At 35.3% G+C, this 12,253-nt stretch overlaps 1 protein-coding gene across 5 annotated transcripts in view; it reads right to left on the bottom strand.

Moving 5' to 3' along the window:
• Adgrl3 (adhesion G protein-coupled receptor L3) overlaps positions 1 to 12,253 on the bottom strand; it is a 648,664-nt gene that overhangs the window by 119,266 nt on the left and 517,145 nt on the right. For all 5 annotated transcript variants that reach the window (XM_048363857.1, XM_048363853.1, XM_048363854.1 and 2 more), the window contains 2 exons: positions 6,082 to 6,267; positions 3,129 to 3,167 (listed from right to left, as the gene is read on the bottom strand). In XM_048363857.1, coding sequence (XP_048219814.1) covers positions 3,129 to 3,167; positions 6,082 to 6,267 — 225 coding nt within the window. The remainder of the gene's footprint in view (positions 1 to 3,128; positions 3,168 to 6,081; positions 6,268 to 12,253) is intronic.

Here is a 12,253-nt window from a genome sequence, read left to right as displayed (position 1 = left end):
ATCACTTGTTCACCTACAGGTCTGTTATTATAACTGATTCTACAGTTGTTTCAGATTTAGCCTGTTTTTATTTGTGGACAATATAAACAAAATATAGGAAGAAAGAAAATGTAAAGGATAGATCTAGATAAGTCATAAAATAGACTAGCTGTCTAAATGATGGACAACCTAAAGAATCATAACTCAGGTTTTGAGAAGGCCATTTCTTAAAATAACTCCTGATGACTAAACAATCATCTTAGTTCAAGTTTAGGACTAAAGCCCTTCCACGGTTTCTCACCCCAATTTCATGAATAGCTCTAAAAGTTCTCTAAACATAGGAAAAATGGGAAACTGGAAATTAATCTTTATGACTAAATTAGAGTATGGCTTAAAGTATATTTCTATGGAAATGCCTGGACTAGTAATCTATATAAAAATGATGAGAAATAGTGTTAGGTATTATCAAGCAGAGTAGTTGTGTGTCACCGATGTTCTGTCTGTACTCAGTGTTATCAGCTATAGAGTCAATAGTTGCAACATTTATTCACAGTCAGTCAATTATAACACCAGGAAATCAACCAGTGAACAAACTGCGCTATTAATTTTCCATCAGAGATTCATGTCTGAATGACCATGCATTTCATAGACTTAAATACCAACAGGCTAATTATCCCAAAGGCCCCATTAAAAGGATAGCATAGACAGCAGCAGAAAACAATCCAAACATTGCTACAAATGGTCTCTAGCTTTCAGTCTTGGAGAATCATTTCTCTATTACTTACACTGAATGGGTTTATATAGGGATGTATGCATGATCTGCAAAGTAGTTCCTTTCCAAAACTTTAGATAATACTTTCTTATACATAAAATGTAAATTAAAATCTATTTTTCCAAATCTTTCTTTCAATATTTATTTTTCCCTCTTTCAAAATATCCTTGTTTTCTTCACTCTAATGGCTTAAAGTTCACAATGAAACTCACAGGACAGAAGTAGAGAAAGAGAGAAAGAGAGAGAGAGAGAGAGAGAGAGCATGGGGGCGGGGTGTGCTTAATTATTCAGATTTTACAACAAAGCTAATCAAAACTGGGAGCAAGAGTAGTGTAGCTTGAATTGATCAAGGTCAGTTGTACTCTCTGCCAAAATGTGGCACCATGCCCTTTAAGAAAATAGCAAAGGAAGAATGGTTACTTTGGTTTTCTTATCTTTCCCATTTTCTCTGAAGCAGACCAAAGTATTTTCAGTTCACGAGTAACATACCCATATGCAAAGAAAGAAGCCAAAGAGATGGCAACAGGAATGTAAGCAAATGTGCCTTGCTTAATTCCCCCAGTTTATTACCTTTTTATTACATCTCTGCCCAAATGTCCTCATTCCAGACTGCTCTAATCTTTATCAAAACTAAGCATGAAAACACACGTTTTCCTGCTTTTTTAGGAATTCATCTCAAATGTCAGTGCACCACACAAAACTTCTAATAAATAAGTCTGTGTGCTTTTCTCTTGTTAATCCGTCTTTTGCCACAATGGTCTCTGCTATGAGCTTTATGGTCGATGAGTGCAAAAGTGTCTTCCATCCCTCATAGAATCAACACATGCTAGACAAGTTTGGCTATCTATAAAAGAATGGACCTAAAGACTATTTCCAGAATGAGCATGTAACTAAGAAACCTGGACCTTCTCACCCTTGTTTTAAATGATTTGGGGTTCTGATGTACAAATTTATGTTAATCCAGATTGTGCTGGATGGTAAAATCCCAGAGCAGAGACTGTGCTTGTATTATTCACGAATACTTTTTTCATGAAATGAAGGATTTCATGCATGACATTTTACAATAGTGCAGATGGAAGAAAAAGTTTTGTGAGTTAGCACTAAACAAATGACTGTAGCAGCGACATGTGTAGTAATTCAAGAAAATGTTTACTGTGCTGTGGTCTTCACAACTAATGGTTTTCTAGGGGCTAATTAGAAGTGTCTCACAGATTTTCCTGCCCTGGTTGGCTTGGAACAGGGGATACTCAGCTTTCAGACTCCTTAGTAGCTAGAATTACAGGCCTGAGCCACTGGCACCTGACTAAGGTTTAGTTTTTATACTGCCAATCTTACAACCACTAATGTGGTTATTGAGAACATACCTATACATGTAGATGGGCTCTTCTTCAAAAATGTAATGTTGTGTATAAGTTGCAGAAAGTTTAGAGTCAGACAATAATAGCCCCTTTCATTTCCTGTTTATAAAACAAAAGAAAACAAGCACAAATAACACACACACACACACACACACACACACACACACTCCCAAACAAGAATCAAAACAAACCAATTAGAAACAACAATAACAAAAAAATGCACACACATACACAAATCTCCAGGGAAACAGAAAGCTTGCTTTGGGATTGTTCCCTCACACTGAACCTATAAACCACAAGAATGCTTCCTGCTTAGAAACAAAACATGTAAGCCATGTGACTCACACCTGTAATCCTAGCTACTCAGGAGGCTGAGATGTCAGGAGAGTGGTTCAAAGCCAGCCCAGGCAGGAAAGACTGTGCGATTCTTATCTCCAATTAACCACTTGGAAGCTGGAAGTGACAATGTGGCTAAGTGGTAGAGCACTAGCTTTGAGCTGAAGAGCTCAGGGACAGCGCCCAGGCCCAGAGTTTAAGCCCACGACCAACAAAAGAAATGTAAATTTGATAAAAGGTACTTTACTTTGGGATAATCATTTTTCGAAGGAGAGTCGAACAACCATCACATGCCTTGAGCCAATAAACAGTTCCATCTTGGAATAGAAGCATGGTAGCATATATCAAGGATCCTGGGCTATTTATTGCCTCATATGACTTTGACCGAGTGTTATTTCTGAATAGACTGACACCCAATATGTGTATGAAATGTTTAGATACTAACATCTGTCATAAAATGAGCGATTTATATAATGCACCCAACTCACCTCTTAGGGATCATCAAAATGTTTCCACCTCAAGTTTCACCACCTGCTTAGTCTGTATTCAAGATTGTTTGGCATTGGCATATTTCTTTTCAGCATTGATTCTCTCTCAGTTCTTTGTATTCCCACCCTTTCTCCCCTCCCTGAAATCCCTGACAATCCAACCACTTAACACATTGATAAAAACGCAGAAAGTACCTGGACATAGGCTCTGCAAGAGCGCTCTCTTTTCTGAAGCTGAATCCATTAAGACAGCAGATTAAACACAGAATAGAAAAAACAAGTTAGTGACAGAAGAAAATAAGGAAAAAAATCAAAGAACACATCTACACAAAACACCGTATTTTCATCCACAACCTTCTCAAGGAAAATGAAAGCTAAGCCACAGAAAAAGGCAATCAGTGTCTTGAAATATGGTAGCCAATACCCATTGAGAACAACTCAAGTGAAAACTAGATGGCAGAAAGCTGTTAAGGATGGGAAGGGGATTTGAATGCCTTTAGTAGAAGTTAGTACAAATCAATCCACTTCACAGCAGGTTAGTTATTAATTAATGAGTCACAAGTGAAGATATAGAATGTAAGCAGATTATGCCAAACAGTGAGAAAAAAAATTAACAGCAGATATTTTTTGGCATTGAGACAATAAAAGGTTAACATGTACCACATACTATGGGTTCATTTATACATACAAAAATTCTCTATATTAGAAAAGTAGAAATGGCCATTTATTAAGACTATTCAATTCAAAGCAACAAATAAGAGATAAACACATAAAAATAAATGTGATTCATCTCCTGACTTGTCACTTCTTTTATTTCTTGAAGAATTCCTTCTATTTTGACCAACAATAAAGTAATACATTTTAGCAACTTTGGGGAATAAGATCCTCTTTCTTTTTGTTTATTTGTTTTTGTTTGTTTACAGAATGATGCCTTTTCAGGACAAAAGGTCGACAGCAGTTCATATTCCGTCTCAAACATGTTTTTCCGGTACAAAAATGAATAATCTATAACAGTTTATTCATCCTACTTAAATAAGTGACCCAAATTTTATAAATTAAATTGTGGGAATTCCTCCTCTCCCCTACAGCTTTTTGTTCCTGATTCAATAGCCTTCATTGCTAAAATCATCCAATTTTAAGAAGCAATAACTCTGATGCTTTTGTGTAGCTTCAAATTCATGTTTTCTGCAAGGAGCTCACAGCCCTTACTCCTCTAAAGAATTAAGGGAGGAATGAACGCAAGTAAATTTCCAGTGCTGTCATTTGGATCACTGACTTGAATCACTGTTTCTTAGGACTCTAACTATTCCAGAATTTCAATGTGGAACGCAATTGATTTGTACTCAGTTGACTTTGCAAATCTCATAGGTTACAAACGGCCTCAGGGGAAGAAGGCACCACCGGAAATGAGGGGAAGCCAGCAAACACTAGAATAACCTTTGCCCTCCCACCTCAGAACCCCAACATGCAAATTAACATATGACAAACCACATTCTATAAACAACAGAAAGGAGCCAAATGGGAAACAAAGGAGAGCATTAAAAAGCTTCAGAAATGGAAATTTGCCCATTATGTAGTTACTTGATTTTCAGAACAGGCAAGCTGATTAGCTGTAGCCAGTTAGAAAGTGACATTAATTGCCAGCTTTACCTGGTATTCATAGGTATCAACACCATTTTTAAATAAAGATACAAGGTATGGCTATAACAAATTATGTTAGTGATGTGTACGATTAATAGAAATCACTGTTTCTAGTTCTTTTTGATAACAATAGCTGGCAGCAAAATTCATTAATAGCATCCGGCCCACATAATAACACATTAGAATCACAGCAGGCCCAGTTTATCTAGGCGGCTGAGGAGTAGTCTATCATAGCCTTCCTTGGGATTCTATCAAGAAGCACCGAAAAAATTAAATTAAATTAAATATTATTTTAAACCCCTTATGTGCAGCATGAAAAAATGCTTTTAAAATTCCAATCCAATGAAGGCTATGATTGTACCTTTTTTTCTGAATTAAAAAAATGCAGGAAAATCATTATCTGCCAGATAACATATCTGGCTTTTCTTAATTGAACAGTCATTATTTTTAAAAGACTTTCTGTCTTGAGTGAACTTCTTACTCCAATCAGGTAGAGAAGAACTAAAAAGAAGCTTGCAAAAATTATCTTTCAGTATCAAAGTCCTTTTAGTAAATTCAGTAGAGGGACATGAGAATTTCACTGATGAAAATTCTTACTGTTTTTTGTTTGTTTTAAGCAGAAAAATGATGATGATAATCAAGGCTCAAAATTTCAGTTTTAATTATTGAAAATCTCTAAAAAAAACTTGTAATGTGAGCATATTAGTCATTCTGATTTTTAAAAATAATTTACCAGAAGTGTTAATTTACCATGTGATGTTTTGTTATGGAAGTAAATTATACATATAAACATACATCAAGTGTATATTTACATAAATAATTTTATATAACATGCTTTATTTATGCAAGTGAAAACAAAAATTCATAAAGTATGTTATTCCTAAATTCAAAATTCTAATTATTGCTATTTAACTATACTAATTTGTTAAGATATATTTAAACACTTTAAATTTTAATGTAAAGTCTGAGTAATTGAAAAAATAAAAACAACATAGTTATTAAAAGTTAATTACTTGCCCTGGAAAAGTTTAATAGTAATATCATTTAGATAATTGTATTTATTTAACTAGTAGTAATAAGTTACAAAATCTCATTTTAAAATTCTGTAATGCATTATTAATATTTTCATGTTCACATTTTTCAAGTTTCTACTTGTTGATGAGACAGGTATTTTACTGTCAATCACACCAATATAAACATTTGAAGGGAAAGTAACTAAATTGCGTCCGTGCACATTCCACTTGCCTACAAGGTAGCATACAAAATAGAGTAGCTACCAAGGACAATCAAATTGTAAATGCAAACTTAATAAGAAGAAATTTCCATACACAGTTACCTTAGATTAAAAGTCAAGGAGTGTCATTATTGTCCTGAAATAGTTGGGCCAGCTATTGTGGAGTATTGGTTCTCATGAGAATGATGGGGTTCTCCACAAGGAAGCTCAATGGGTAGGGCAGGCTGACCAACTGCACTACACTTCGAGGATAGCCATCCCAGAGGTCTTTACCTTGTTCAGGCTCCGCGCAGCACTGTCCTTGCCACCTGGAGTCAAGTTCCTCAGCTGGACATCTAGGAGGCCGACCAGCTGGTCCATGGCCCGGACTGAGTAGGTGATGTCCCCTGCATTCAGATGATTTCTCGTCTGTTCAGCCAGCTCTCTGGCAATGTTGGCAGCTGTTTCTCCAGATTTCAACTATTATTTCGAAGCAGAAGAAATAAAAAAAAAAAAAAGGAAAGAAAGAAAGGTATCTTACATATATGCATTTATTGGTCTCTGATTTTTTTTTTTTGCCCTGTAAGTTCAAATCACTCAGGCAAGAAATAGTAAGGAAAAGTCATCTACACCTGAATGCATTTCCCAATTTTTCCTGCTAATTCATCCTTTTCTTCCAAACCTGTTTTAAAATTCATGTCTTCAGAAACCTTCTCCCCAGGGATCCTCTCAAAGTTTTCCTCACTAGAATTATGCATTGGAGTGGTCAAGTGGAAGATGTAACCTATTGTTCATTTCCTCTGTGAGTTTCTGAGTTAGACCTTGGTGTGTGTGTAAATTTCTACTTGTGTCTAAATTCTCAAAGGCAAATACAAATTTTCCTTTGTGTCTAGCTTAGCAACTCTAAAAACCAAGTGAAAGGTAAGTGAATACTCACCAATGAAGTGAATGAATGTTCAGTATTGAGGGATGTAAAATGAGTACTTACCAGTTTTTAATCTCTGGGAAAATATTACCCAAAATTGAATCTGTCCTTTAAAAAGTCATTTCAATTTTCCTATGTAATATACCATAAGACATTTTGTTCCCAATACATTGGATACTAAATTATTGCCTAATTTTCTATAGTTTCCCTTTCTTCAAAGACATGCAGATTTTCCCCATATATTCTACAACAGCTGAATTGTCTACAATTCAAAGGTGTTAAAAATGTGTGTATGTATGTATGTATGTGTGTATGTATGTATGTATGTATATAGAGATACATATTTCCTTCATAAGAAAGACATCAGAACTATTTTAAAAGGCTGACGTAGAAAAATATAATTTCCTAGGTTACAATCAGAGCTAAGGATGAATTGTGCTCATACACTCATGTAATGAATTGAAACCCCTTTGTAAAACTATATAAAAATAATAGAAAAAGGAAATAAATATGCCCCAGATATAACAGACAAAAATGTTTAAAGGTTTTCATTCATGCTGTTTTATGATTAAAAGTGGTTTATGACTACATAAAGCTGTACCAAGCAATAAATTAAATTATGAAGATCTATTTTGTTAACATTAATCTTCAAAGTATACTATTTGGAACTATGTATAGAAAGTTAATAACAAGCTGGGTGCTAGTGGCTCATGCCTGTAATTCTAGCTACTCAGGAGGCTGAGATCTGAGGATCATGGTTTAAAGCTGGCCAGGGCAGGAAAGTCTGTGAGACTCATCTCCAATTAACAACCAAAAAGCCAGAAGTGGTGCTGTGGCTCACGCGATAGACGCTAGCTTTTAGTTGGAGAGCTTAGGGATAGCGCCTAGGCCCACTGTTCAAGCCCCATGACTGACCAAAGATAAACAACTAAATCATTAGTAACAACATTATATATATTTATGTATATGTATATATGTATATTTAAGTGAACTGAGCAAAGCCTGAAAAAAGAGAAACAAGTTTATTCATCAAATGCTTTGTTCAATGGCAACTCCTTTGTGCAACTAAAAATAATAATAAAAAGAAAAAAAGTTAATATATGGAGATAGTTGAAATTTTAAAAATCAAGAAAGAAAGAAGGAAAAAGAAAAGAAGTAGATGAAGTGGATCAAGAAAATGTGGATTCTCTGCCTCTATCAGAAAGAATGACATTGCCGCATTTGTAAGGAGATGGAAGGACTTGGAATAAATCACACCAAGTGAAGTGAGCCAGACCCAAAGAAACACAGACTCTATGGTCTCCCTCATTGGGAATAATTACACATGTCTAGGATAGTTCTAGCAGAAGATCTCAATAGTTATGTCCATAAGATGATGCTACGCAAAATGAACTTCAAGTTATGGAAGCAAGTGGTATATCATTGTTGTTGTTATTTTCAACATGCCATGTGAAACCGTGCCCTTTTTTTTCCTTTCTTCGTATTTCTTTCCCGTGGATTTACCCCTGATATCACTGTAACTGATTTTAGCACCCTGAATATTGTATATACGTGTATTGGAACTAGGTAAGGGAAAGGAAATACCAACATCAAGAGAAGAAAGATAAAAAAGACAAACCAATGCAACAGCAACACTTACAGAACTATATGGTATAAACCAACTCTACAATTCAAGGGGGGAGAGGGAAATGGAGAAGGGGAAGGAGAGGGAAAATAAGGGAGGAGGAAACAAGTTGGGTAAGAAATGTACTCACTGCCTTAGGTATGAAACTGTAACCCCTCTTTACTTCATTTTAATGATAAAATTTAAAAAAAAAAAAAGAAAAAGAAAAGAAGATGACTAGGGCCAGCTGGAGCTTGAGGAAAGAATACTTGGTTCCGATGATTATTACCTTTGATGGTTTGGAATCTATCCTAGTCCCTTTTTTTGAAAGTGATGTTCATTTCCGTAACCACACATAGACCATAACTTTTTTGCCTTATATATCTCATTGAAGAAATAAAAAGCATGTAGAATGAAACAACAGAAAAAAATAAGAGGGAAACACAAGTGAAATCCTTATCGTTTATGTTCAACTTTTATAAAATTAAATTTTATAAGAATGTTAATATGAAGTTAGAATGCATTAAAGTATTATATAGTTAATAACCTTAAAAAACTGTGTTGAATTAGGAATTTTATAAAAGTACTTTAGAAACTTCAACCTAAATCGCCTTTATGACTTAAACGGGTTACGTTTTAAGGTTTCCAAGTTGCAATCATAATATCCATAAAGTAACAATTGAGTGTATAAATATTTATAACATCTAGATTTTTTTCAAGAGTGGAAAATATAGCTAATTTTATCAGTGTGTATCTACACATTTATGAATCTACCCATGTATCAAATAATACATCTATCTATATGTATATATCATCTGTCTAGATCATCTATCTATATCATCTCCAACAACTGCTCACTTAACTCATATATTCAACTGTTCTTGAATCCACATTTGAGTTAGATGGTGGGAGCAGTGATTGAAGCAGGCCTTAAGGTACATTAAACACATACTGTACCCCTGAACTACACCCATCACTCCAAACATTGTATACCACTGTGCTAAAGTCTGAGGATGAAGTAAGCAGTAAAGCAGGTTTTCACAACAAGGATTTTAGAGTCTAGTCGTGGAAGAGCTACTAAAACATAACTATACATTTATTTATTTATTTTTGGTATGCAAGACAGGATCCTAATGCAGTAGAATAGTTTTCAGACATTTTAATTTTGGTATATGAAATTACTGAATAATTTGGGAAATGATTCTCCAGTGAAGAGTTGGGTACAGGTGGAAGATTCTAGCCCTAAAGGGCAGTTTTTTGGGGGAGTGAAAGGCAACAGGTCTGTAGACTATAGCCTCAAAATAATTGCCTCTAGCTAGAAGAATAGAGCAAGGGGTAGTTATTGTCCTAGTTTGAAAATCATATGAAAAGTCTGAGAAAAATTGGAGTATTTTTAAAGTATTATTATTATGAAGGTGATATACAGAAGGATAATATTTACGCAAGTCAGGTAATGAGTACATTTCTTTTTGTATAATGTCACCCCTTCCTCACTCAATAGCGAGAATTTTAAAAGGAGTGATCTAGTCAGGCCTGTATTCTAATCTAACCTAGAAAATGGATTACAGAGATCATGTATGAATGAAGGGAAGGAGCTATGGGTTAGCTCAGGGTTGTGGGAGAGGAAAAAAGCAAGTCTGATCTCCAAGATGTACATATTCATCTCAAAGATCTCCTGCTGGTTGCACATGTAAGGGAAGGTATCCGAAGGGACGGGAAGACACCATGTTTGTTTTATGGTTTATAGTACCTGATGGTGGTGCCAATAGCTGGATTTTTCCAAACCTGCAATAATCTGAACTCAGTTTAATGACAATTATTTCTAAAAACATTGTTCATGCTTTCTCTGGCAGTGTCAGCAAAGTCTCTCTTCCTGACTACATCCTAGGCATGTCTCTCTCGCCAGCAGTATGGATTCTAATGATCTTGTATACAAATACATTCATATACTTGAAACTGCTTCAAGTTTCCATGCATGGAGACAGGTTGAAAGAAAATCATAGCTTATAGACATCATTAAAATGGCTACATCTAACATTGTTCCATTAAATTGTACTATATTTCATAGAATTAAACACATGCACACTGAGAAGTTTTATGAGTTTTCTGAGAGTCAGTAAACTCATGCAAGTATTGATATGATCAGATACATCTAGGCCCTGAATAGGGGAAGGAAACTCTAGAGGTTTAGACAAGGATAATAATAGGACAGATATACATCCTATGTGGATTTTAAATTTTAACAAAAGTCAAAACAATTTTCATTGAAAACAACTTAGAGGTTTTTTTTTTTTTTTTTTTTTTTTTTTTTTTTTTGGCCAGTCCTGGGCCTTGGACTCAGGGCCTGAGCACTGTCCCTGGCTTCTTCCCGCTCAAGGCTAGCACTCTGCCACTTGAGCCACAGCGCCGCTTCTGGCCGTTTTCTGTATATGTGGTGCTGGGGAATCGAACCTAGGGCCTTGTGTATCCGAGGCAGGCACTCTTGCCACTAGGCTATATCCCCAGCCCACTTAGAGTTTTTTTTATGGAATGCATTATGTCAACTCTTAAGCAGGGGTCAAAACAACTTGTGATAGATATAGTGCTTATGTATATAGCTATATAAGCAACACATCTTTGGAAGTTCTACATATTACATTGTAAATTTGAATCAAGTGAGTTTTTGAACAAAATATGTCAACCTTATAATCGGCAGTAGGTTAAATAGGTCTAAAGGCTTGGTAACTTTATTAAATATTCATCACATTAAGAAAGCATTAACATGCCTTCCACTTTCCACTCTCCATATAAGAAAGTGAAAATGGACATTCCAATACAAGAAACAAGATTCAATGTAATCTTTCAGGGTAAAGACCTGGTTTATCTTATATTAGGAAAATAACAATGTCGCTTCTAGATCTTCACAAACTTGTTTTCAAAAGGTAAGAATAGCATCTTATTATCCTCAAAAACCTGTCAGTAGCCAGTGTACATGCAAAGGAAAAGGGAGTTTATCTCGTCAAAATCAGAGGTGTTGCCTGTGACAATTCAGCCAATTCTTTCCATCACAGCTAGCGATATGGACATGAGTGGGATGGGTCACCCACTCTGCACGCAAGTCATAACAGAGCTACCCCAAACTGTGATGTCATGGATTTGTAAATACAAGACCAGTGAGAGAATGAAGTGCCATGAATTTTAAAGGACCACAAAATAGAAAATATAATCTCTGTTTTGAAGAATGGAGTCCACACTAGAGATAAAACTGATGCCAGAGTCATTAAAGAAGGTGAGAAAATAGGGTATTTTATCACACTTATTTCAAGAAGCAGAATTCTGAGCTAACTTATTGCCCTTGAATAAAAACTGGAAAACATTTCTAAGACAATTTGAAGATGCATCTATTTATCCATGTCTTTTCTGTCTACTTTTGAATCCATCCGTTCATCCACCGTGTCCATGGACTCTTTCGTCCACCTACCTGCTGACCACCTTCTCTCTCTGTTGGAATATAGGTCCCTTTTACAATTGTTTTTCTTATAAAATATAATCACTGTGCAATTATGCTAGCTAGTTTGTTTTTGATGAAGTTCTTCATGAATCTGACATTTACATTTAAAACTTACATTTTCTATAGTAAAATATGATCCACATTCTCTCTCTAATAACCTTTAATCCTTAAGGTTCCAGTTTGAAAGCAGCCGAAATACACTTGCAACTCCTAGATGTCTGCTAGAGAAAATCGAGAAAATCAATATAATTCATTTCTTTAAGAACATGCAAATCTTATGTTTGCTTTTTCCAATTAAACTTGTGTCATAATTAATTTATTTATGCACAATTAGTGTGAATATAATGCTGGTAAAGACAGAGCAAATGCTTACATCAAAAATGATCTTTTCGGGCTAGGGATATAGCCTAGTAGCAAGAGTGCCTGCCTCGGATACACGAGGCCCTAG

Source organism: Perognathus longimembris, chromosome 16, assembly GCF_023159225.1.
Source record: "Perognathus longimembris pacificus isolate PPM17 chromosome 16, ASM2315922v1, whole genome shotgun sequence".
In the NCBI taxonomy this organism is placed as follows: Eukaryota; Metazoa; Chordata; class Mammalia; order Rodentia; family Heteromyidae; genus Perognathus; species Perognathus longimembris.
Note: the sequence above shows the minus strand (reverse complement) of the source record. Positions and strands in the feature narration are given on the sequence as shown.